This window comes from Amblyomma americanum, chromosome 5, assembly GCF_052857255.1.
Source record: "Amblyomma americanum isolate KBUSLIRL-KWMA chromosome 5, ASM5285725v1, whole genome shotgun sequence".
Lineage (NCBI taxonomy): Eukaryota > Metazoa > Arthropoda > Arachnida > Ixodida > Ixodidae > Amblyomma > Amblyomma americanum.
Genome location: NC_135501.1, coordinates 181013012 through 181040207, shown reverse-complemented (window position 1 = coordinate 181040207; position 27196 = coordinate 181013012). Strand labels below are relative to the sequence as shown.

The 27196-nt window shown below is 45.3% G+C and overlaps 1 protein-coding gene across 1 annotated transcript; it reads right to left on the bottom strand.

Moving 5' to 3' along the window:
* On the bottom strand, positions 1-23129 carry LOC144134435 (uncharacterized). The gene is made up of 11 exons (XM_077667350.1): positions 22901-23129; positions 19996-20130; positions 17489-17604; positions 16383-16482; positions 13409-13643; positions 12145-12295; positions 8149-8270; positions 6319-6439; positions 4805-4972; positions 1188-1304; positions 1-170 (listed from the first exon to the last, which is right to left on the bottom strand). The coding sequence occupies exons 1-11, from the start codon at positions 23127-23129 to the stop codon at positions 6-8; spliced, it is 1659 nt and encodes a 552-aa protein (XP_077523476.1). The 3' UTR covers positions 1-5.
* Between the last annotated feature and the right edge of the window lie 4067 nt (positions 23130-27196).

Here is a 27196-nt window from a genome sequence, read left to right as displayed (position 1 = left end):
CGCTATCATCCACTTGGCATTGCTTTTTGCTCGTGGAAGAAAGTTTTGAAATTTTTCACTCGTTCGAAGGGATTCGAAAGACACTGTCCGCTGAAGTCTGTCAGATGCACGTTCAAGAGGAGCCAAGTAAATTGGTCCCGAACAAAGGGTGAATTCATGACATCCATGGCCTGAAAGCAGAGATAAAAAAACAATCAGTCAGTCAGTTAATAAATAATTGTAACCCTATCAGCACCGCTTTACAATTAATATATCAAGAAACGAAACATTTATTCTTGCATTCACATAATTTTGCGATCAATAAAAGGAATTAATCTTACTCTCGTATAATTACACAATCATAAAAATGAGATAGCTCAATTGATTGTTGTAGAAATATTATTTAGACACTGAAGGAAACTCTTTGTAACACTTATTCTTAGTGGCGATTTGTGTCTGTTTATGGCAGTCCAGCAGCAAAAGAAGCGTTTATTTAATGAGAGATTGCATTAAAAATTTCCCCGGCCTCGATTCTACTTGTAGTCTTAATTCACGAACTGGCCCGTAGGGGATGGCGTGGCCAAATCACAACCATTTTGCCTGATCCATTCATTGTATCTGGTTGTAATTCGGATTTTGGCACCTCATAAATGTTGGATAAATATATATGCAAGTTAGCACAAATTGCATTCACCCACTGTCTAAGTTTTCACAGTCAGCCGCTGGACTTACTAGTAGATGTTTCCGAGCATGTTGCTAGCAGCTTCTCTAGTTGCAAAAACTGCCAGATGCCAAAAATTATTGCAAATATAATTAAACGCCATTTTCTTTGTGCTCAAAGGTAACACTGACGTCTTTGCCTTCTAACGTGCTAGTCTGGATCAATTTTGTGCCTGGCCTAAACAGGCATCTGTGATTTTGCGGCCTCTTACGCAAAGCTACTCTACAGTAGTGTTATATAGCGCGGTGTTACGATGAACCTTAATTTTCTTTGCAGTCAGTGCCATTGTAGCCCGCCTGCAGCAGTTGGCAGGGGCCTCTTAAGTAGGAAAATAAATTCCCGCATCAGCCACAGGAAGCGCTTCTTCCGCAGAAAGTATCATTGTTATAGATCGTAGACGCTAATGCTTCATAGTAGACACACATTTTTGCTTTCAAATTACTACGTCTGCGAATAGTTCTCTAAGATGAGAGCAAAACACCCCTACCTTTTCAACCATCGTTTGCAACGAGTCGAAGACGTAAAAGTATGTCTTCCCTTCAATGTCAGAGATGCCTGCCATAGTTTTCTCCGGATGGATTTCCATCGCGGTACCCTGACAAGACTGCAAAACCAAATAATCATTATGAGAACATTCAGCTTGCTTATGCTAATGGTTGATGACTGATACAAGAGATTGAGTGCTGAGGTCAGTAGAGTGATGATTGCAATGTTACGCTTTGTAAGGGCAACGCGCAGACTTTCGACTCTGCAAGGCTACAATACAAAGTTCCTTGATACTTTTTGCAATGACTTCGGTAGGCATTTACTGCCAGCCGCGGTGAGGAGGCTTTAATGCCAATGTGCACTTCCCAGTGAAGTGTGAGTGAATTGCGCAGCGCGTCACGTGGTAATTATGATTAATGACTGGTCTCAAGAGGTTGCTCAGGAGGAGCAACCATATCTGCACAAGCCCCACCTATGGCACCACCTGCCATCGTAGGGTAGTGGCCCATCGCTTAACCGGAACACCACTGCGCCAGGAGTGGTACACTCTAAACAAAAATAATTACAAATGGAGTAGTTTGTCCTCTAGCACAGCCATTTTTATCAAAGGGAGTGCATTAGAGGACAGCTTACGTATCAAAGGAAGTTTCGTTAGAGGACAGCGTACGCCCTTTTCACTCCCATATAGGTATACTCGTGCGTAGAGTGTGCGAGGGCTCACCATTATGCATGAACGTAAAGTCGAGCTCGACCAGTTCCGCATATATTGCAATTAACGATTTAATGCTATCGCCTGACACCTTTAATGTGGAGCGTGTCTCCTACATTTTTCTCTTCCTGGCTTGGGCACATAGCCGAGTGGCTCAGTAGTTGTCGAGTTCCGCATCTACCATAAGAGCGCATCACAGCGCCGTCACCCCGGACCCCACAGCACTAAGTTTTTGGCCAACGCATGAGATGTTAACTCGGAGATAACGACAGCGATGCCCACGCGCAGTAGACCTTAAGCCGACACACTTGACCACTTTACACAGCTCCCTCCGCGTTCACTGCGGCCGACAGTTGCCGCTGTTCTTTGATTTCGCTGTCGACAGTGTATTTATTGAAGCGAAAAGCTTCACTTCGCTAGGTAAAGCAGTCATCAGGTAGGCCGAAGAATGACCTTGAACAATCTTCAGCCCAACCGCGTTAACCGTACATGACCATATGTGCCACAGTTACGGTCTCGAACCCTTACGCCTGATTCTAACCCATGACTTTAAGTTCGCCTTAGACATTAGATGACCTTATGGATGACCTTTGACCTTAAGAACATCCGATGGGGGGATGCGAAGCCGCGTGATGACATTCGATGGGGGTGTCGTACTAAACCATGTGATCCCATGTCATAGCCACGTGGTCGTGTGGGTATATATAGAACGGCTGTCGCGAGCGTGTACCGGAGCTGCCGCTGACGAGCCTCAGACGCTTAGCAAGCGTGCTTGCTTTTCGCTGAATTCCTGGATTAGCCAAGTTAAGCCACTAAAATTTTTTTTACCGTTGTTCTTGGTTGTCCTTCGATCTGCATATCTGCGTCAAACGAAATTTGAACAGTAGAGCGCGTGGCCATAGAGCTAGTTTACTATACGTCTGCCCGTCGCATTCAAAGGTAGATGCGCTCTTCCGGTTCGCGAAAAATTTGTTTCTGTTACCTTCGACGCTCATTTTCTCGCTTTGCAAACGGAGCGCCACATTCACACTTTACACCAATCTCAACTTGATCAGGGCGGTTTCGCTGGTGTCCTGGCACACTCGGGTGAAGCGTGCACTCTTATCTCCCTGGCCACAGCCCTTTGATTTAGCGTACACCATCCGCGTGTGTGTTATCAGCGTCTGGTTGCAATGCACCCAGATAAAAAAAAAACGATCGGGTTGCGGTCAGTGAGCAACGCGACAGTTCCTGAATCGCTTGCTTCTGAAAGTGACCACAGCGTTATCGCCTCCAGACAAGGTCAAATGCCCTACATGCGTTTGAAGATCGATGCGTCAGCGTACGACCCGAAAAGAAAGCGCGAATCGTTTCACTTTCTAGTCATGGTGTGCAGCAAACGTCGTTAAAAAGAAACACGTTGTCGACTGTCTACTATCGCCAGAATTTTCTAGGCATTCTGCGGTGAGGGATGGCTTGGAAAGTTGGCCTTTGGGCACAGATAGCGGGTTGCCGGCAAGGATCAAGACCTACTTACTGTGGTCGCTGCAGCCGACACACCCAAAATTACGGCTCGTGACGTAGAGGACACTTTTCAGCTGTGTGCCAGCACGTCAACCGTTAGACGCCGTCTACACGAAGCTTAGATGCGAAACTAGTGCCATCGCAGAAGCGAATAGGCAAGCAAGGCTTATGTTTGCACGAGACCATGCATCGTAGACTACGGAGAAGTGACGCTGCGTGACGTTCTCTACCGAGTCAACGTTTCCAACTCAGTGGGACCAGCGTCAGCGAATTTGGAGAGCCGACAACACCAGGTGTGCCTTAATTTCCTGACATATGTGCATGCCCACCTGCCGTATTTGAGGTAGGATTGCTTTACTGCAATGCCCATCATACTAAGTAGAAGAGACCTTTGTTATTTTTTTTTAATTCATGCAACCAGTCGACCCTAATTTGTTCACAGCGCAACAATGCGCTGATAACACTCCGAGAGTTGAAGATAAAGCCTCGCAGGCCAGGGAGCTACGAGCGCCCGCTTCACCGAAGCGATCCACAGCAGTAGCCGACAGTGATACAGCGCTGCGCACGTTGAGATCGGTGGAATTAATACACGAGGCACTCCAGTTACAAGGGCAGGAAACGAGCGTCAAAGAAAACAAAATCAATACTATCACAAATCGGATGAGCACGCCTATATTTGATGACGGCAGGCAGACGGAGCAAAATGGACCTGGTCACGCGCTCCGCTGTTCGCATTTCATTTTTGCTGATAGTACTGGTACATCACTGAAACAGGGCTTTAGCAACAAGCTCGAGGCCCGAAAAGTAATTTTTATAATTATTTACAGGCACCTCCGCTATAGTTTTGTCTATCGCTGTCCTATAAACTTCTAAAGTTCTAAATTAAGATCACCTGCAACCTTTTCCGCCTGAGAATATCCTCCGAATCTACTTTTCTTTTCAGCCTGTTAGCATGTCTGAAATCGCAGCCATGATGACAGACACCGCTGCAATTTTTTGCTGCGCAAAACAAATCTTGCTCCTGGATTTAGATCTTGAAATATCTACTCCTTCATGCACACCACTTAAAAAAAAGTAAGGCGTGTTTGGGGATCTGTCTTTTTTCATTAAACCGAAAACTTACAGGATAGAAAGCCCTATTACATTATCGTAATAAAATATTAGGACAATGCAGTGGGGAATAGTACATAGCAGTAGTTTATAATAACTAATTAATAATAAGCCTTGTATGTAATAACCGCAGTCGCACATCTGTGCACAAAACGTCTACTAGTTAAAACTCATTTTACGATCATGATTAGCCCACACTGATCCCATCATGACAGAAAGGTGGCGATAAATGCCTCTCCGCCTGCCTGCAGCTCACAACCCTGTAGAGATAAAAGCCGAGAACAAGACAGCCGTACCTGGCTCATTTCGGCGAGCAAGGCTCCCACGCAAGGCCTGTAGATCGCTTCCGACGCTCTGTCGTATCTGTCACGCATACTGTAGCTAACGACGCCCATTTGAAAGGCGAAGGCGGATATTATGTCTGGACTTCTTACTGCTGCCAGGGCCACAGGCAGGGCCATCTCCTGAACATGGTAAAGCAGAAAAAGAAAAACGCTTGGTAAAAGGGGAATTCTTTGAAAGTAGCCGGCTTAAACACGGATATTTTCTGCGCGGTGTTCTCCGCAATCCTTCTGGGTACAACTATACCTTATTCCTTACATGACCTCATGCTGTTTTTTTTAACCACAAATGTATTACATGTGCACGTAGAATCACGTTTATCTATGCTCTGCATACGTGGTCTTCTTGTTGTACTTGTTCTTCTCTTTCTCTTTGGTGTAAAACTCCAGCCACACTCAGTGCTACTCTGCAAAGAGCAAGTCACAACCTCGCAAGCTGTTTATACAGGTTTTTTTTTTTTATCTCCTGGCAACACCTCGTTGCACACACTTTCGAGCCTTCATACGGATCGACATTCAATCATCATCATCATCATCATCATCATCATCATCATCGTTTTCATCATCATCAGCCTGACTACGCCCACTCCAGGACAAAGGCCCCTACCATATATTTCCAATTAACCCTGCCCTGTTCCAGATGCGGCCATCCTACCCCCGCAAACTTCTTAATCTCATCCGCCAACCTTATTTTTGCCGCCCCCTGCTACGCTTCCCTTCTCTTGGCTTCCAGTCTGTTACCCATCGTTTATCTTGCGTTCTGTTTTTATGCCATGCCGAAGCCCCTTTCTTCCTCTTGATTCCGACTGGGAGGTCATTAGCATGCTTTTCTTTCTTGACCCACTCTGCTCTCGTCTTCTCACTTAACGTTCGTCTGTCATACACTGTTCCATATCACTGCGTTGTCCTTAACTTGAGCTAAGCCTTTTTCATTAGCCTCCACGGCAGATGTCATCCACCACCGGTGTTACTATGCCTCTGAAACAATCCTTTATATTTGGAAGCAGCATATTTTTAAACATCATTTGTAGGGTCCGCTGACAACCTCGTAGAGCCTTGTATGCTCAATGCTGCGTCAAACGAACTAGACCTAAAGGCCGCCATCGTGCGCTTGAAGTCGGTGATTGCACTCAGCCTAGGTATCGCAGCCCCGCTTCCTCGCCGGTTCAGCAGCACGAACCTCTGGATCTTCCCCTGCGCCCGCTAGGTATATCTCGAGGGGGACATTGCGCGGCACCCTCTGTTGATCGGCTCTTTCCAACTAGTCCACCTAAGCATGTTTCTTTTGATTACGTAGAGCTCGAATCGACTCGAGGGACCTGTGATTTCCGATGTATTTATATATTTGACAAAACTTCAATACGAATAAATAGATTGTCTGAATTTGAACTAATGAGACATAGCTCTATATGAAATTCTCAAGAATTGACAGCGACGCCTAATCAGCTGCAATGCTAACACGAACTTACGAATGTGGGCGGGATCGGATCGGAACTTTGCCAGGCGCTGGCCGGCACTGCGACGCATTCCTGCTCGTTTGGCACGCCCATAGCGGCGGTGAGTAATACAATGATGTCGGCGTCGGTCACCCTGCGAGGTTAACGGCGTGCAGGGTGAGATCGATGCAGAGGTTCGAACGCAGCATCCTCAGCGTGCGCAACAGGTGCTGCGACTCGGAGCATTCGGAATCAAAGTGGACTATCGCTGTCAGGGAGTGGCGGAAGGGGAAGCACAGATATCGTATAGTAGAAGCTATAGCAGCCAGTGCGCACAGCAACATCATAAAGGCATGCAGGAAGTTTGCAGCCGTAGTTGGCCCCGCTTCTAGAATTGTGAAAATCTTACAGATATCAGCTCTCTAGTGGGATTGTTGTCCAGTAGACCAGGTCACGCCCAGAGTGTGGGCTGCAATCACAATGGGCTGTTTAGAGCGAACATTGTTAAGCTGAACTTTTCAGCACAACGGCGAAGGTGGTGTGCGGAACCGATGTTGCTATAGCTTCATCGAAACAAAGGTGTAAAACTGGCGTTCTTTCTTTTCAATTACTAATTTTAAAGCTTTTCTTTTGCATGGACATGGACTTGCAGGGACATGCGAATGCGAAGTCCCACCTGCAGAAGGAGCTGATCCTCCTGCCATCATTGTATTGGGAAAGCTGCTGTTGCAGTTTTGAAATCGTTAGCCTAACACGAGGTCTAAAAAGGCTTATAAGAATGCAGACCCTAGTAGAATAAGAAAAACCCTGTAGATCGCTCCACTGAGGGGCACATTGCAAAAGAGAGCAGTCACACTATCAATTGCTCTGAACGGAATGCGCAAGATATAAAATAAGCCCTGCATATACCATTCACACATTGCAACAAAAAAAAGTCATTCACTGCAACCTACGTGCTCCTTTAGGCACTGTTGCATTAAGTTAGCTTCAGCGCTCTTTGCCAAGGTTGATTTGTTCTTGAGTGGTTAAATGCTGTGAGGGCTCTCTTCGGAAAGGCTTGCCCTAAAATTTTGTTTCTATTCCCCTTAATAAGTGGGCATTAAACTGGTGAATAAGGAGATGACGAACCAAGGCGTGTCGGGGCTCGGAAAGGAATTCCACCACGTGGCAAAAAACTAACTGCGCAAAGAATAACTATTGCATAGCAAATTAACATATATGACTAAAATACCTTAAGTAGGCTGAAAAATAATTAACAATTAAAAATAGGCAGGGCGATATCGTACCTAGAGAAGGTGCGTATGATAACGCGACGCCGTGGGAAAATCGAAGCTGGCTTGAGTCTTACGCGCTCCGACAACGACGCTACTCTCCCTGAAACGGAGGTTTTAAAGCTTCAAAAATGCAAAAAAAAAAACATTATAGCTGTTGCCATCAGCGGCCAATTTTGCTCGTAAACGGACTGAGTCTGCATGGTTTTCTCAGCCTGTATCCCAGAGCTTTCACTACATTGCCAGTTTCTTGAAAAGTGTTGACCAGTGGGCTGATTATGATTATGAGCTGCTATTTATGATGGTAGCAATTATAGCGTCCACACTGTTGGACTGTTGGACCTCGCGTATTCGAAGCCATGCCTATTTTGAATCTTTTTCAGTTAACAGACGTGCTTGCTGGTCTTTAAATTGCAGCACATGCAGCCGCTACATCTTCACTCCTGTAAAGTACCACGCACGCAAAGCGTTGCGAAAAGCAAGGAAACTACCGAACTGGTAGGACAACCAACCCTACCATGCTCAAGAGTGAATATATCTGAGAATAGTTTAAACTCAGCTGGACTTTCAGTTGCTCTACGTCAACACTCACAGGAGCATTCCCGTAATTGTGTCTTCGATGCTCTTCCACGAGTCTGGCTGGAGGTAGTAGAAAGTGCCAACGCCCATAATTATTTTTCTTGTTTGGTCGCCTCCTCTTATACTGTGAAGAGCCTAAAAAATAAAAAGGAATCGTTAATAAAAACAAACTATTCAAATCTGCTTTCTCCAAAAATCTAAATAAAGGTTCAACACGATGGCAAGACGGGCGAGTTGGTGATACATACTTAAAGGAAAATAGCGCAAATGACGGGGACATGTGAAGAAAAACAACAAGATCAGCGTTTTCTTCACTTGTCCCCGTCTTTCGCGCTATTTTCCTTTAAGTATCTAAATAAAACTTTCCCGCTTCGCCTGTAAACAACGTGAAAATACTTTTTTACATCGTAATGACGGCGCTTCCTCCCTTCGACTTCCAATTTGAGCGCCGCTTTGCTGCTAGTTTTGGCAGTGTGCGTTTTTGAAGCGAAAAGCTTCACTAAGCTAGGTAAAGCAGTCGTCGCGTAGGCCGGAGAATGACCTTGAACGACCTTCGTGCAGCCCAACCACGTTAGCCGTGTATGACCATATGTGGTAAAGTTATGGTGTCGAACCCTTGACCCATGACCTTGACCCATGGCTTTTAATTGACCTTTGATCTTTGACCTTTGGCATTGGGTGACCTTTGGATTGACCTTTGACCTTGACCTTAAAAACATCCGATGGGGGTGTGGTAAGACCATGTGATAACACGTCATAGCCACGTGGTCATGTGGGTATACTTATGTAGAACGGCTGTCGCGAGCGCGTAGCAGAACTGCCATGGACGAGCCTCAGACGCCAGCAAGCGTGTTTGCTTTCCGCTGAATTCCAGGGTTAGCCAAGTTCAAAAATTACAGCGCTGTAGACGGGGACTTCAAGGGTAGAAAACACAGGACGCGTTGTAATTTTTCAAATATGTATCACCAACTCGCCCGCCTTGCTATCGTATTGAGGTTTAGCCAAGTTAAGCCACTGCCAATTTTTCGTTGCCAAGGAACATTAAGAACCTTGTCTAATATGTGATTGTGGTGTGTTAATTTCAGTGTGTGTATTTAACTAAATGTTTGTCCTAAGGCGTTGTTGCATGTCTGGGAAGGCCTTCAGATATGTTACACAAAGCTTGTAGAACGGGTATAGAGGAAAACTGTTCCACCTCCACCTGCAATACGGTTCTTTTAAGAGACGCCCAATGTTGAGAAAAGTGCGTTTATTTACACTGAGAAAGGCGGTTTTATCCAGGTACGGTGAGAGTAATTATAGATACTTTCACGCGAGCTTGTTTAGTGTTTATAAATCAATTGTTGCAGGTGAATATGGTTTACCCGTCATGTTTAGAAAACGCTGCAAGAAACTCTTGGCCAAATTTGTTTTCATACCCAACAGTTCTGGACAAAAGCACTTTTGAGCGGAAAACCGTTTAGGAACCCATTTTTTTTTCATATAATGTAAGATTTCACTGTGACACTCAGTATATCCACATACCACACGACGGCAGTCGTGCATTTTTTTCTATTAATGTCTTTGCTGTCGTCAAATGCGTTTCCCACTGGTTTTCTATGAAGTTTTAAATTTTCGATGCGATCTATGGAAGCGCTTTAAAACGAAGATTTTGTTATACTATGCCAGAAGAATGGACCATTACCTTCAACATTTGCATAACAGTATCTTACAGTTTTCCAATTTTCAAAATTTTTGGCTGGGAATGTTGAAAATGAGTGCTCTTTTCAGTAATATTTCGACAATGCAAAGAGCTTGATGAGATCATAATCCGCAATGATTGTCCTGTATATCATTTTGTAAATTCAGACCAGTTCACTGCTGGAGTACGAGGCCTCACGAATGAAGAGGCCTGCAGCGCACCCTCTGAACCTTTGGTACATTCGCTCAAAACAACCCACCTGAACCAGAAATTACTGAGCACTGAAATTTATAACCTTTAATAAATAATCAATTAATTTTCAGTTGCCTGCCCAGCAATAAAATCTTGTAATCATGCTGACAATTTTCTTTTTATTTCATTATCCCATTTCATTTACTTTCTATTGGTTTAAGCCTGTTATAAATAGGTGGCACAGACTGGGGCGCTTTATTTCAATTCGTTTTCGTCCATTACCAGCATACTAAATGAATTCGTATCGCATGTACTAGTCATCTTCGTTTTCTTCCTTTGTTCCCAAGATGGTCTTGCTTAACACTTGTACTCAAAAGTGTCCTTTATTACTGCGCGCAAAGATATATTGCAACTGTCAAGAGTTGCTGGTCGGCTAACACGAAACACAAATGGCGGATTGGCGAGGGAGAAGCGTCGAAACAAAAACAACACTTTGTGTTCATGAAAAGCGCGCAAGCACGCCCGGAAAACTCCCTAAAAAGTGTTTCAAAAGCTCACAATACCCAAATGAAGCTAAATTTGAATAAAACGTCTTAGAAATGTCTGCATTAAAAATAATTGGCCACAGAGAACGTCTCTAATCGCCGCTTGAGGGTGATGTGCAAACAAACACATTCTGTTTAAGCAAGTAGGGAACAACAAGTCAGGCTATGTGGAGTAACGCCGGTGACTAGCATATAATGCGGAATCAATGTAAATAAACCTTGCATCCATGCAATTTATTACCGCCATGCTACTGACTTTCGAAGGGAATATTTTATTACATGGGTGAAAGCTGAGTATATGTCCACAAATGACCGTGGAAAAATTCGGCACTTCTGCGACAAGATGTATAGCCGTTACCTCAATGTTTCCTTAAGCGAATTACATCTGTATAGATTTAATTTTTCGGTACAATGATACACAGAGCCAGCTCCAGTAGCCAGCTATAACTGTGAGGAATGATGTTTGTCTGCACATGGCTTAAGCCTACTGTACACTTGCGCACACAGCACGCTATGAAAACCTCTCTCCAGAAAACCTTCTTTTTGGGATAATCCTTTCAGATCTTTGATGTAATAAAATTTAAGATGCATAATGTTTATTGTTGTGCTGCTCCTCTTTGTTTCTTCCAATGTCATTGCCCCAATAGTTGCGGTATATGGCGATGCTCTAATTGGGCCTCTCGTTCGTACTCGCGACCTGTCCTCACAGCAGTCAGTCAAGCGCTCGAGCGAGGCCACCTCGAAACTTTAAGATTTCGCCCCCACTTGTATTCTTCGCGGCAGATCGCGATTCGTATGTGTTTCCCCGCACAGAGCAAAGTGATTTCTTTATGCGTTTGCATGTATCCGTCTACGCTCCTTCGCTGTTTTTGTGGCTAAGAGCCTTATTTTGAACGCTTGCGCTTGAAAGCATTTCCCTAATGTAGTTTCAGCACTCTCCACTTTTGGCTGAGTCTTGTCCATACTTTCTATTTATAGCTAGGTCTCTTCCTTTGCGCTGCGCTGTAAGCAGAGTCAAATGGAGACTCAGTTTATTATTGAAGGCATACAGGGAGGCATATTTTTAGATTAAAACGATTTACATTCTTTTCGACTCCCTCACAGCCACGGCGAAGTAGCTCGTCCGCGGAAAATCGGCCAGTGTACTATCTAACGACGACTATTTACGCTTTCCACTAGTGCGTTTAGGCTGCATACATTGCTTGAGTTTCTCTATTTAACCTCAGCGTGGTTTACTCAGCCTACTAACTCAGTGAGGTTTGTGGAATAGTGGACCTCTATTATCTGAGCCAGACAAACTTTACCTTACCTAGTAAAAGCAATAGAAATCTCACAAATTCTCCTGAAGTGTTTCAGGCTTCCAATCTGCCCATAAAAACAAAAAGAAATTGCGATCACTGGGAAATACAAATAGAACAACAAGTATCTAACCGATTGAGGCAGTGGTCACAACTCGGCATTAGGCCGCTGTAGGAGCCCTACACCGCGGCTGTGATAGATGGAACTACCAGTGGCGGTGAAGCCGCGTGCTGCACTGTCCAGATTCTGAGAAAGGGCCCCGTGAAAAGTAGGCGCTAAAAGGTTGGCTTACGTTGAGGACATCGGGCAGCGTCAAAGCTAGGAGCGCCAGTCGTCTCGTATCTCCGTAGATGTTCATTATGGCCAAGTGCTTCATCGAAGGCGGTAGGCCCCTTAGATTCTCCAGCGTTGTCTGGTTCTCAAAGGCTTCCTTGTCTGCGTATCTGCGGAGGCAACAAAGGATGTGCTGGTCGGTTGAGTCAGCACTCCAAGAGCGCGCGCGGCGCAGCAATGGGTGCGGTTGGTGCCAGGGAAGGCAGTCGACGCAGTGTGTACGGTAAGCGTGAGCGGAGGAGTGAACTTAACACAGATGCCGATGGCGGAGGATAAAGGAGATGATGGCGAATTACGTGATGTGTCTGTTTTGAAGGAACACTAAAACACGCAATCTTATATCAACGATCCCTCAAAGTGACTCGATGGTACGCAAGATGATATTATAAATAATAGCTGAGGGGCTTATATACAGCTTTCTGCTAAAAACGTATAGCACTCGCAGTTTTCCAAAGCACAGGACTTCTATTGGAGCCAAGAGCCCACAAATACGGCGTGGAAGAAACCGTTTTGGGTTTCGGGTTCAGATTTGGGCTTCGCCGCGGCATGAGTTCGTATGGCTGTCCGTCGATTTTGCTGAGACGGTAAGAGTAGCACTGTTCGGCATAGTGCCCGCGTGGGAGTGTGAAAGAAAGGCTGAGGTCTCCACTCTTCAGAAGAAACCATTCACTCACACTCCACGATTCCACTATTGAGTGTTTTCCCGTCGCCCACTACCCATCCAACCCCACCCTGCAGAAGCCTCCCCTAAGCGAAGCAAAGGTTTCATTGCAGCAACCTTGTCTTTCTAGCAGCCTCCACGCACCAGAATCCTATCAGTGGAGCCCTCCACCCATCCTCGTATCCACCTAGAGTATCCACACACCTCCGCCCTCCAGAGGCGTTTACCGGCCACAGCAAATGCTTCACGCTACACACTAGAAGCTTATGAGAGGGACTCACCACCAACCCCCACAAAAAGAGTTCTACCCTACACCTACCTCCTTCCTTCAGCTAAATGGTTATCGGGAATACGCAAGTTCGCAGCAGAGTTTTGCAACAGTTATGATCTATCAGTTCCGTCTGATGCATCTAACATTACAAAAATCGCCTCTCCGTCTTGACGTGCCCGCATAGAAACTGTAGGAAACGTTATGATGAACTCGCGTTTAATTGAGCTTACACAATTGCACAGCATGCTTCGGAAACCAGCTCAATTGTTTTAAACCATTCACAACACTTACCGCGAATCGAATGATAGCCCGCAAGAGGTGTTTGCGTATCCATCGCAGACGGAGATGAAGGCTGTGTAGCTGTCGTTGTTTATGGAGGTGACCGTATTGCTGTTGTCGACCCTAACGTGCGTGTAGATGAGCAAGTCGCACAGGCCGTCGGCCGGATACACGTTTTCCACCGTGGCCGTGTGGTCCACCGAGCACAGCAGCGGAGGAGGCTGAGTTGTCGTCGTCGCAGTCGTGGCTATGTCGCCAGTGATCATGCACGCATGCGAAATGATGAATTTCATTATTCTTTCTCGTCCTTGGTGGCACACACTGGCTTAAAGGAGTTTAGACACCACCTAATTTTGGTCGCATGTCTTCTTCTCTACAATAATGCGGAAGGCACTACTATGCGCTAACCATCACATGGTATTCGCCTACGCCCGCAAAATAATTTATAAATTTATTAACAATTTTTATGTCACTCTGTTTGGATTTAGGTTTCAACAACCAAGCGATACATGTGACGTCAAAGTACGCTAATAGTTCCCCCCCCCCCAATCTGAGGAATGAAACTACTATTTTATAATCACTACTTATACATTCTCTGTCGTCCCGGCTTTTCAGGCAGGGTGGGTTTAGCATTTTAGTGAAGTTAAAAGAGAAAATAGCTATTATATCGCAGTTTTTTTATCAATCCAACGTGATCTAAAAGAACAATTTGACGTCACAGCAATCATTCTGCTATTCAAAGCTATTATGAAGCTGTCGTAAGAGAATACCACATGTTAATCTATGTATAATAATGCTTTACGCGTACTTGCAAAGAAGAAAAAAACACGCAACCAAAGGTAAGTGTCTATACTCCTTCAAAAATGTGAGCAGGAAACCAGATGAAAAGTTAACCGACAAAGTAGAAACCATGAGCGAAGCCTATCCCCCGTCGTGGGTATGTACCATGTCACTAAGGCAACAACAACAACCTTGGGCAAAGAAGCTAGCTGTCCTGCTCCTGTAACAAAGTTCTTTTTCTACCCCTGACCCTCAATGGGTAGCCCAAGAGGTTTTGGGATTCAACGAGTTTAAAGCGGTCGAATGTATGAAACTTGCCGGTAAAAGCATGCTAAGTCTTTTTGTGCTAAGATTTCAAGTGGTGATGTAATCGCGGAATAAAGGTGCTTCGGCGTTGAGGCTTCTCTACAGTGCGCAGCGAAGGGCAGAGGCCACAATGATGACGCAACGTTCGGCCGCGCTGCGTTTCCGCGGAGGAAACAATAGTTTCAAGGCAGAAAACCAACGCCGCCTAAGGTGAAGCCCACGCAGCATTGCTTGGCGGTGTTGGGAATTGCACGGCAGCTCGTTCGTGAAGGCAGCTGGCGTCTGAAATTCCCGCAACAGCGACGTCCTTCCGAGATTCCTCACACGCTTCTACAACGCAGAGAGGAGAAACCTAAATATCGTCGCAGTTTTAACCGGCGATTGCGTCATCATTTTAAATGCTACTAAAAAACTACTTGGCATGCTTTTACCTACAGAACCTTCACACATTTGAATTCTTGAAGAACCTCAAATTCTTAAAAAGAAACAATTTCACCTTCACCTTAACTGATTTTTCATTGCGGGTCCCTCAGGGCGACTAAAGGAGGCGGATCGGGGGGCACTTCCAAAGGATTTCTCCACTGTAGTGTATCAGTAATAGTTTTTCGCAAGTTTTAGCGTCTACTGGAAAAAATGTACCCTGGTAACTTTAACCCTTAGTGCAGGTTCTGTGGCGAAACAGCCACATATGATCACATACAATGGCAATGTAAAGAAGAACCTCCAGAGGAGGATCTAGTACAGATTCCTTCTCTTGAGAAATGGGCGGCCGTTCTAGTCAGCTCAGATACGGGCATTCAAGCCTTGGCAACCGAGTGGGCCACTAAGGTCGCCGCTAGCCATGGGCTGCAGGCCATCTAGCGCGGACCTCATGAGTCTGCATTTCGACGGAATAAACGTTTTACAACCTAGTAGAATGTACTAGTACCCTCAAGAGTTGTCTCATTTAACTTCGTCGTTTACAGTGCGCGCCTCGATTCTCTGTACACTTCCGTTGAAGCGTAGTTGTTTCGAAAGCCTGATGCTTCCAAACACACTAGTGTGCATACCCATCGTAACGTAATATCGAACGCGGTCCACATAGAACCATCACTGCCCATGAGTAGCAGTCTTCTAGAAGGAATTTCCAGACGATGCTTGCAAAGCCAAAGCACCGCAAGAGGCAGGCATCCCAAAGAAAACGCACAACTATCGTATGCAACACTCACATGCTGTAAGCTGATTTCTAAACATTGGCTCCAAGCCAGAAAAAAAAACAATTAAAAGTTAATCAGTGAAACTATCTTAATGAAGTGAGCAGCTTGTGCACCACGAACGACTCGTTGTGTTCGCGTCTTATGTTTTGCGCATTTTAACGTGGTCAGTTAGATCAAGGCGAAATTCACTACGCAGCCGACACTGGGGTCGCCCCGAGTCTCCAACTTTTCTTTCATTAACCCTTACTTTTTTTCCTTAAAGACAATTGTCAAGTCGCAAGCGTTGTAAAAACCACTGCAGCAACCTGGCACTAATTGTCACAAACTTAGCTATGTCGACGAATCTCAGCTGAGTATACACACTGCAATCTTTTACAAGTCACTTTCGTGCATAACTGTAAACCCTCATGCCTTCTCTTTGTGTTTTTAATTAACAACGAAGTTTTCTGCCTAAAAACCTCTCTATTAAAAACTTGACTACTTATTTTACTTCGAGGAGGCTGGGACTGTTCAAGCCGGTCCACCATTTTTTTTATTTGATTGATTTGTTTCCACAAGCGAGCACGTACAAGGTTGTGGTGGAAAACAAGGGGAAAATGCTGCAAAGAAGGCAGCCTGATTGGCCCCAAGTTCTGTTTAATATGGCAGCAGCAGGGCAGGAAGAAAGTTGTTAAACAAAAAAAAAGAGAAAAACTGTTACTCACATGTAGTTGGGGTCGTCGTCGGTGCCATTGTGACGGGGGCCGGAGAACTCGGAGCACTTGTCCGGGGTGTCTTTGGTTTAGGACGATTCGCCGGAGGAGTCTGCATTAATGCCGTGGGATAAACGTGGGATAAAAGAAACGAATGTGCGCATCCTATGTGCCTATAAAAAGATGTATGCTAAGTGGAACAGCTCAACCGGGCGACAGACAAAAATAACAAGGAAACAACACAGAGGACCGGTGTTTCTTTGTTGTTTCTTTCTGTCGTCTTGTTGCGCTGTTCCACCACACACGCAGCTATAGAAATCGCCCAAGCATCCATCGTACTGTGTAGAAAAACAGCAAAAGAGTACGCTGTACCCAGTGCTAGATCTTTTGCTGTACTACGTATGCAATGTTGCTTCCTGTTACTGACATTGTTTTTATTATTATTTATATGTGCAGCACCCGGATCATGTTATCAAGAACAAGCGCCCAGGAAAATGCCCTGTTGCGCCCTTCCCACAGCGCATAGTCCACCCACACTGCGCTGTCGCTACAAAAATGGCTATAGGGAGTATTCACCGATGGCAGAGCGTCCGCCATGTTGTTGCCTGCGTCGCACTGAGAAAGGCTGCAGGCGTGTCTAATGGAACTATCGCCCTCTTCTCAAGCCTGCAGTGCTGAAGCTACGCGCTGGACAATAAAATGGCGCCCGTGACGTCACGTGAATGCCCACTATTGAGTTCATGTAAGTTGTTATTGACTTTGAAAAGCAAACCCTTGTGGGAACAATACAATTCTTAATGATCAATTTTGTTAAGTTTAAATAACGAATAGGCATATGCTCTACCACTGACCATACCTTGCCACTGAAGTGCATCCAATATGAAAATGTTCTGAATTATTTCTTTGGACAAAATGCAGGGAAATGCACAGGCTGTGTTTCAAACAGTAAGCTTTTACAAGCCGAGAAACACCCTGGAGGTCACTGCTTAAGACCTGACGGCCTTTAACGGTTTCATACGGACTTCTTTTGCGGCTACAAAACTAAACCACGCAGCCCGAAGTCTTTCGGCAATTCCTGCGAGTGCAACGAAAGACATTTCTTATGCATCATTACTCACAGTGACACGGCGCCGTGGGAGAGGAGAAGGTGGAGGTAGGCCAACGGGTCCACTATTTTCACCACTGCTAACACTCTCGTCGGCAGACCCAGCTTCCTCTTCGTTCTCGCTTTCAACTGCAATAAAAGAAGCCACCAGCCACAATTTGCATTCGGCGGTGCTTATCGAGGGTGGTTGAGCTTAACTCTCAAAGGCTACAATTCGACAAAGTGGCTAGCGCACAAGAAAGACGCACACAGAGGGTATCCAGAACGGACAAGCGCTACACTTGCAACTGAATTTTAGTTCTGCAAGGACGTATCTATACAAATAATTTACCTTCCATTCTCCTTTACTTGCGCCGCTGGTGCTGCCTTCAGTTGCAGTCGCATCAAAGTGTGATAAAGGAGCACCTAACAAACGTGGCGTGTTACAAGGAGGCATGGACGTGACTAAAACTGCCTTTTTGTCTGTGCCTTTCTGTAACACGTGACGTTCTTCATGTGTTCCATTATCACACTTTAACGCAAGTGCAACTTTTTTTGTTTGTTTAAAGGAGCGAAATCTTGCTTAGGTCCGGGATGCATGGAGCGTTTTGTCGGCGATTTTTGCCCGAATGCGCGCATTTGACGCCCGGCCTCGAAAAAAAACGCCTACCGCCGCCGATCTGCCCCCCCCCCCCCCCCCCCCCTCCTCCCACATATTGACGCGCGGCGTTCGGCGAGACCGGAAGCGGCAGCCGGAGCAAGCCAATAGCAGCGCAGAAAGCCCGCTCTTCCGGTTTGGCCGCCGCCGCCGCCGCCAACATGGCCGCCATGGCCGACGAGCACTGCTGTATTTATTGCACGGAAATGTTATTATCGTGGAAATAAACGCTTCACCAGACATGAAATGTCACTTCTTTTGGAGAACACGACCGAATCTTGGATCGAAATGCCGGTCTTTCCACCCTGAAGCGAAGGTGCCGAAGAAAACCGCAGCCGATGGTAGCCACGCCTGAGCGGGCATCTATGCACGCGTGCTGCAATCAGTACAGTGGTGTCTAAATTAAAAATTTCGTTATTCTAACCGAGGAGTCAGCGTCGCTGCTCTCAAAGAGCTGCTCGCTCAATGGTATTTTCCACTTGTTGATCACATTGCTTTCGCGCTGAGAGATACGCGGCGGCGGGCTGCCGCTTATTCGCTCCATGTATCTCCGGCCGGGCGTCGCGCCGCCACGACGTTTTCTGCCTGGCGAACATTGTCGAAAAAACGTCGCATGTATCCCAGGCTTAACAGGAGCTAAGAAAAATTAAAGCGTTTATATTTCGCATAAACCACGGCGCTATCTAAGATGATAGATGATAGTCTTTATATGCAGAGCACCTTTACGTTACCATGTACTGAGCAAATATGCAAATAACTTGCAAAATATCAGCACTTAAACTTTGGGTTTCGCTCTTGTTTATGTTAAACACTACATTTGACCCAGTTTTCTTCCCGAAACTTTTTTCGAAACTGATTTTTAATAAACAATGCTTAAAATTGTTATGCTGCGATATCAGCAGGAAAAAAATTGAACGCTCATTGTTTGCAATCAGAGGCACTACCACCCGTCAGGAATACAAGCAATTAAATGTAATTAGCACGATTCTGTCAGAAGTTCTGCAAAGACAGCAGACCTTTTTTTTTGGTTCACACTTCGGCAACGGAAAATGAAACAGTCAGAGCGTATGAGACCTATAATTTATTTTGCCGCACACAAGCATCCAAAATATATGAGTAGTCTCGAAATGGCAGTCGTGGACGCGGTACAAAAAGAAAACAGTTAGTCGGGTATTTTCCTATGCGCGTCGTCTATTTCACTTGTAACAATCAGTTTGGGAAGCGAATGCCAACTAGCCCAAATAAACATTCGTAAATGTCAATTTAGCAGAGGCACACCTTGCTTTTATGCGTGAGTGCTAATGCTTCTTTTGTTACCGTGATCTTCTGTGCTCATATCTGGCGCTGATGTATTCATATCGTAAGTAGTAGACCAGAAAGCACCACTGGAGAAAGAACTAGTGAAGCACGCTCGAAACTCTCAGAGCTGTGAGACTCAAGGTGCGAAAACACGCTCTTAAAAATGGGTATGGCTCATTCTAATCCGTATATCTGAAAGATCTCGATCATTGTTTGAAATTGGATTTTAGCTAGAGTTTACTGGCGTTACGGGAACTTTCATTGTCACAGTTTTTCAAGGAAAAAGATTCATGGTGGCATTGCAACCTAATTTATTTAGTTTCGATTGTTGGAAGAGACCTCTAACTCCGCGTAAGTACACCAGGCTGTAAGTGAGCGCCCCAACCACAAACCGAAATCACGTAACCACGAGCTTTCTTTGCGCGAGCGGTAGCTTTGACTTCAGGTAGACAAAAAATTGCCAGACTATGTGTAGCGTAGAGACTACTCAGCACAGCTTTCTCGACACTTTCACACAAACAGCATGCAGTCTGATATGTCACTTATGTGGTGTAAAAAAGTAGTACGAGAATGCGTGAACTCACAATCCCCGGAGAAGCCAATCAGGAAGACGATTACACCGACAAGTCCGGAAATGATGACGAACCCGCAGACGAACGAAAAGAACTTGTTCTCTCTGTTGAAAGCACGGGGGGGAGGGGGTGTTAAGATAAGAAATCCTAAAACCAATATAGAACCACGGCCACTCCTTCATAGAGTGTTGCACGGCACAAAAACAACATTACCTTTCGTCACAGCCTTCCAAGACGCTTTAAGTTTACTTTTTGACCTATTTCAGAGTGCGTGTAGTGTTTATAGCACTGGCTGTCCACATAATCTTCACGATAGCGACAACAGTAAAAATAAATGCGGCCGCCGTTACGTAAGCTGATGCGAAATCTGTGGATAAGTCAGCTTCTTATAATCCCATAATTTTTCTGTACGCTTGACAGTAGCAAAGGACTGCAGTCGAGTAATAGAGTTATAAGCACTGTTCCCAGCTTCCGTTTAGACAATGCTAGCAAAAAAAATATGCTTGAGTACACCGGGCACTGAAGTGTAAGAGAGAACGTCCATCAGTGCCTTCTTCAATACCAATCCAAATAAAAACGATTCCAGAATGCTCAGCCTTGGCAGGCCGGTTCAGTACTCAGCTGAAAGCCCTTTCCACTTTACTTGGGCTGGTGCCTTGTTGCGCGCCAGAGCTGTTAGATCATACCAGCTTACTATAATGGCTGTTCACTGCACACTGGGGATCTGTTTGGGCCAAACCTCGGCTGCCCGCTCTCTTCTGCTGCTCGTGCTGACATGTAAAGTACGTCCCACTTGGTGACTCCGATATATCTTCTTGACAACTTTTGTAGCGCCTAGACACAAAACAGTGGAATATATGCAGTAAAAATGAAGTGTTAATATTAATATAATAGGCAGTTGGGACCTAAAGAAATCATTAAAATTCAGTGGTTCTAATGTTAACGAGAACAAATAGTGACACTTTTTTTCTCGCTCAATGCTGGAGCTTCAATCTGCTAAACTCAGCAATGTTGAAAGTGAGAGTAACTAAATTTTAATGCTTAATTTCAGAGTTGGTATGGCAACAGAGTTCTCGTCCTGTGCTTAGCGGTGTTGTTACCCCAGATCTTCTGTCAGGTCAGCATTAAAGTGATGTGACATTGCTCGGAGCTGGCAAAGGTGGTTTGGCTGGGGAAGTGGTAGTTGGATAGCAGTCGCGCTTTCTAATTAATTCGTATTAATTTTGCAAGAACGAGTAACTCCAGACTATCACGCTCTGCTCAGTGTAGACTTCAAGGCCCTTTCTAATAATGTGAAACCCATGCAAAGTGGAACGTGGTATCTTTACGGCTAACTATATTTTAAACCACAAAATTGCGAGCCCCGCGATTCCAGTCGCGTCGGCCGCATTTGAATCACAGCCTCGATCTTCCGCAATTTTGACGCGACTGAAATCGCACACAGGTTGAAACCTCGAGTTTGGCGTTCTGCAGTAACTGTCTCCAATTTCGGTGGACACCCGAACCACACCGTAAGGGAATGAAGGAAAGTGTGAGTGAAAGAAGAAATGGGTGCCGTTGTGGAGGGTTCCGGAATAATTTCGACCACCTCGGGATCTCTGACGTGTGCTGACATTGCACAACGCACGGACACCTTTGCGTTTAGCCTCCATTGAAACGCGGCCGCCGCGGTCGGGATCGAACTCGGGAAATCTTTTCCTCGAAAAGTAATATACAAACACTTTAGCTCTTGAGGTATATCACTGGGTGCGTTTTTTACTTATACCGCAGGCCTACTGAGCAAATGTGCATCGATGAAACTAACACCACAGTTTATGATTGCAACGGCTATGAATGCACTAGGGAAGCATTTAAAACCACTGCTCTTAATCCTGTATTCGCTGATTTGCATTTATCTAGAGCCGCGACCGTCCGCGTTCGCCGCCTGTACCGAGCGCCTCGTCCAGACATTGTCGTCTTTGGGTGGGACACGTCGGAGTAGGACACTGTCTAAAGAACCCGAGCCTCGCGTTTGATGCAACCTTCATTGTTATCGTGCGGAACGATAAGTGCTAAGGCGCCACCCAGGTCTTCGAAAAGATTTTGGGATGCTGCACGGAAGCGGGTGACTAGAGCTCACATGAGTGCGGCGGATTGAGCACAGAGCACGTAGCACATGATAACATCATGGAAACAATTAATAACTGCGCAAAAAGGACGGGACAATAGAAAGGAATCTGAAGCCACAGTCTGCGCTTGTCTCGTGTCATTCTTTTCTCTTGTCCCGTCCTTTTTGCGCAGTTATTCATTGTTTCCGTAATGTCGTACCAACTTGCCCCTCAGCGCACCCTTTTGATAACATCCTAAGATCAGTGTCCAGATAGTTCAGAAACAAAGATAGACATCGCTTACATCATTGTAACGTACGTATGGAAACTCCGAGAGAGAAGCATAGATTGTTCCCATGCACTGGTTTCCCTTCCCCCATCATTCTTAGGATATTTCGAGCCACTAGCATCCTTGCTCCTCTGAAGCCACAGAGATGGTGAACCACGGAGGAGTGAAATTGTCTCTCACGCGGCATTGCACCATTTCGTTCGAGAGGTTTTCGCGTGGCGGTGTTCGCGACGAGTGTATAGTGAAGAGGGTGAAACACGCGAAGCCCAGCAACACAAGAATGCAGAAGACCAGAGTTGGAATTTAGTGATTAAATTCCTAATGGTCGACAACTCTTAATCGAACGAAACAACGGTAGTTCAAATATTACACACAGCTCAAATCTACCGCTGAGTTTGGAACAATAAACCACATGGTAACATGGGGCATGTGTCCTTGTGTCCCCTGACTTGGGGTTGTCATGGACAACCATGTTGGTTGGGGGGGGGGGGGGGGGGGGGGGTTCCTAGCTTATTCTCTCTTTTTTCTATACGGCGCACACTTGCGGGCTTCGACGGCGCACACTTGCGGACTTCGGCAGCCTGCCTACGTGCAGCGTCCAAGATGTGTTTCGAAGCTGTGGACGGCGTGTTCATGCCGTGCGTCCATATGACCACGAAGGCTGCAGGAAGCACAAGACTCGGGATCCTTAGGCCATATATTACAACCACGCGTCCCTCCCGCTGCCGACGAATGTTGGGTGAGGCGTGAGGCATGGCATGCGTGCACATGTAGTCGCTCGTCTCGCCTCCTTCCTTTAGTTTCCATAGAACTTCTATTTGCGAAGGTGTGGTTCCCTAGTTTTGGCAGTGTTGTCGAAAGCAGCAACGTGAGGCCTCGGCGCATCTGTCTCACATACAGATTTAGATTTACAAAAATAAACTCAATAAGAAGAGAAGAAAGCAGGCTTGTACTTACTGTTGTTCTCCTTGTGCTGCAAAGAGATGTCAAAATTAAATAATTGGTAATGAGAGACTAATGTCCCCAGACATATCCAGTTTTATTGGCTTGTGAGAATAATCGTTAATGTATACTCAAACCATTGAGATTTGCGACTTCTTGCCAGTTATTTCAAAAAGAAAGTTGGCCACAAAGAAATGGTCTTGGTAAATGGTGGTGCAGCGTTCAGAAAACAGTCCAGCTAAATCTCTTCATCCTTGTCTGTATGCCACGACGCCTTGCACTTATTCTCTACGGTACAAGCATCATCTTTCTTTCAACAGGAAAATTTTAGACTTTCTAGAAAAGCAAAAAAAACGTATTCGTGAGAAGCAGGCAGTGAAAAAATTGTGGTATAGCGTTCGGACAGTTCTGGCATATTATATGGCATAAGTTTTTCCCCTTGTTTTGTACAGCACTATTTGGTGGTAGAGCGAACCACGATGTGGAGCTCTGTGTATATGCGACGTTCAGAATCGACCAGTTTTACTCGCACACAATAGCTGCAGGGCAGCTCCATGTGGCTCGAGGTCACCTGACCCTGTGTGCAACTGGGAAATATAAAGTACCTTTTAGGATTACCTGCCTATAATCTGCTCACGCGTATAATTATGCCAGAAGTATTATCTCCTACGCCTGAGGCAAAGAACTACTCAGGCCTTCTACCGCGAGAGCTGTTGTCTGTGTCACCCCTACTACCAGGGAATTCATAGATCTGCACAGCTCCAGGCACGAGCGTGTTCGCTGTCTTGAAGCAACATAGGGTGCGTGTAAAAGCCGAGTATGAGTTTATGAGTAGTTAATAGGGCAGGCGTGTAGCAGGTATAGTCGAACATGTAGTAGACACGCGGTCACTATCGCGAAGGAAAAGAGGAAGGAAATGGTGCAAGTGACAGAGAAGAAAAAACAATAACCTGATATTTACCGTAGCTCTTGTCGATTTTTTAGGCTTAACCAACAAACTTGAAGATCGCGATATTTGTCCATATAAGTGTTGTGATGGGTGTCAGAGCTTGTGGTTGAATTTTCTGGTGCGTCATGCGCCTCTTCTGCGTTGTAAACTTTTATAGTGCGCACTATCCTCATTTAGCCAAGGTTATGCATGCTGTTGAAGTTGCAGACGAGTACGAAAGTCTCTGGTCTGCGGGATCCACAAGCGAAGCTTATAACTCCATTATTACCAGCCGGATAGAGTCCATTATTGTGGAGGTAAGAGAACAGAATTAGCACTTTAATCGGCACAAGTGCGGGCTCCAACCAGCGGCTCATAATAGAGCTATTGACTTTGTCTGTGGATCACGTGGTGCAAAGGCTCTTGTTCTCGACTGTACTATACCTATAAACATTGCCTCACAGATACTCAGGTGATAGTTCATTGCCCATTACTTGTGCCGGGCATCGAAGCTGCGTTGAAGGAAATTTAATCATAGAAATAGCTACTTGAAATTGGTCTCTCAGGTGTATCTCCAAAAACGTTCCGAACCAAGGACATACACGACTTCGAGAACCTTTACCAAAACGGAACTTCACAACGGCACTGAGAGACACAGTTGATGTGCTTCAGACCTAGTGTTAGTAGTCCGTGTTTTGAGGGTACATCTTCAATATCGTTATGAATTTTGGGACGTCCTGCTGCCCACGAGCTATTGCTGGTTGACCGACAACACCGCAAAATTCAAATTCAAGTTCTTTCATTTCGAAGTCAGCTACATAGAGGCAGGGGGCCGCATACTAAAGGCCAAACAAGCGGAGTGACGAGGCCCACGGCCTGATACACTTTATCTAAGCTGACTTGGCAAGAATTTGTGTACCCTCGCAATACGTTCAGACAAAATAAAAAAAGAAAGAAAAAATGGAGGATTAAACAAAAGAAAAGGAAATAGAATGCACGAAAAAAATCACCTGACAAAGCACTTTTTAAATAACCAGGAAGAACGAAAGGCATAATTTTTTCTCCGCAGCCCTTTTGGATACGTGGAACATGTCTAGCAACATACGAGTGGTACTTACACGCTTTTGGTTTTGGTGCCAGATGAGAAACTGCGTTAAAGAAGACAATTTTAGAGAAAGCCCATATCACAATGCTTAAAATGCATGATTTCATGAAGCTGAGGTGCTGGAGGTATATTAAGGTCCCCAAAGAGAGATGCTTACTACATCTTCATAGAGAATTTTTAATAGCACCAATTGCTTTTAACGCCATAATATGTTGGTCTACAGGGTCGTCCCCTCATCCCACTAGCATTAGGTAGTGCCTGTGAAAAGGAAAATTGTGGTTAAAAGAAAAATGTTCGAGTCGTGACGCGAACCACTGCACCGTGTCGCGAGCCGGACGCGCAACTCCTCGGCCAATGAGGAATGAGGTTTACACGACCACGTCGTACCACATAACAATGCTATCGCCTTAGTCCCTTAAAGGCCAACTCAAGAGGTTTTCCGACATTTTGAGTTGACCACCAAATCACATTCCTTAAAGGCCCTTAGCTGCGTAATGCCCAGTTTAAGTATTCAGAAAGGTCAGAAATCAGGAAACAGGCACAGACAGACAGAACGTCCTATGACGCCACTGTCACCGACTTATCGTGTTAGCGTTGAATGGCTAAACTGGCGACTATAAGTGAGAGCTTGAGTAATTATTTGTCTTAAATGCACAAAAGCCAGCTCTAAATTTTGTACTTGAGTAAACAAAGAGTAAATATCGACGGCTGTGCATCCAATGACGTCATACACGCAAGGTTTCCCGTAGAAATCTCTCCTGTTGGGGCCACGAAGTGGGAAAGTTTAAAATAAATTTGTGCTGCGAGCAAAAGCCGCCGCTCTGTAAAGCGTAGCACCAAGGACCTAGTTTGATAATATTGGTTTAAGTCGTGGTTCCCGTCAATAAAACGCAGTATTTAACGTGGGACATCAACAAACTGTTCCAAATTTTGTCTTTGGCGTTTCTTGGCAAGGGAAACCAAATTTTTTAGTGCGCCACAGAAACGCGAAATGCCTGCTGTAACAAGATCTGTGCGCTTGTTCCAGGTCATTTCTTGTAGAAAAAAAGGTCAAGGTATTTAACATGAGGCATAATTTCGACTTGAGATGCTTCATAATTTAAAAGAAGATATTTATTTTTCTTCGTTTTTTTAGCCGATGCATCATAGCTTTTGTTTTTGTTTTCCTATTTATGGCAGGAGAGTCAGCAGCCCTTAATAATCAAAGCTATGATAATAAAAGTCTGTCATTGCTTACTATGTAGAGGTATCGGTGATCCCGGACCGGATACCGTGGACAGTACAATTTTTTTATGTAAGAAGTGTCTGGGAAACCTGTGTGACTTTCCTTTCTATCAGAATGGCGGCTTCCAGGCCTACATCAGTGAATGCTTACTCCAGTGACTGATTTTAACCTGCTCAAAATTGCCAACGATCGCCAACTGAGGGTTTTCTCCAAAATGGTAAAACTACGACACAGCAGCGCGTGCGCATTATTTTGGTTTCTTTTGCACATTATTTCGGTTCGGTTTCGGTTATTTCAGGTTCTGGTTCAAGTTCAGTGGTGAAAGATATTTATCGTGTATGGCTTTGGTCTCACCTTCCCTCATCCGCACATCCCCGTCAGGGATAAGTCGCTCCATGAAGGCATATGGCAAATGTGCTAAACATAGTCCCGCTAAAAGATAAGCGTTTAAAAAAGAGCGCCCACTTTCTATGCAGTGATAGGAACTGAGTGCCTTACCGGCAGAGCTTGCAGGTGCAACCACGTACCTGACAGGCCAGACTGCATCATGAAGGCATCTTGGGCGGAAAATTCGACATCTGCGGGGGAAGAGCACACATTGTTTAGAGCGGTGTAGACTACATCTGTGTCGGGCTTT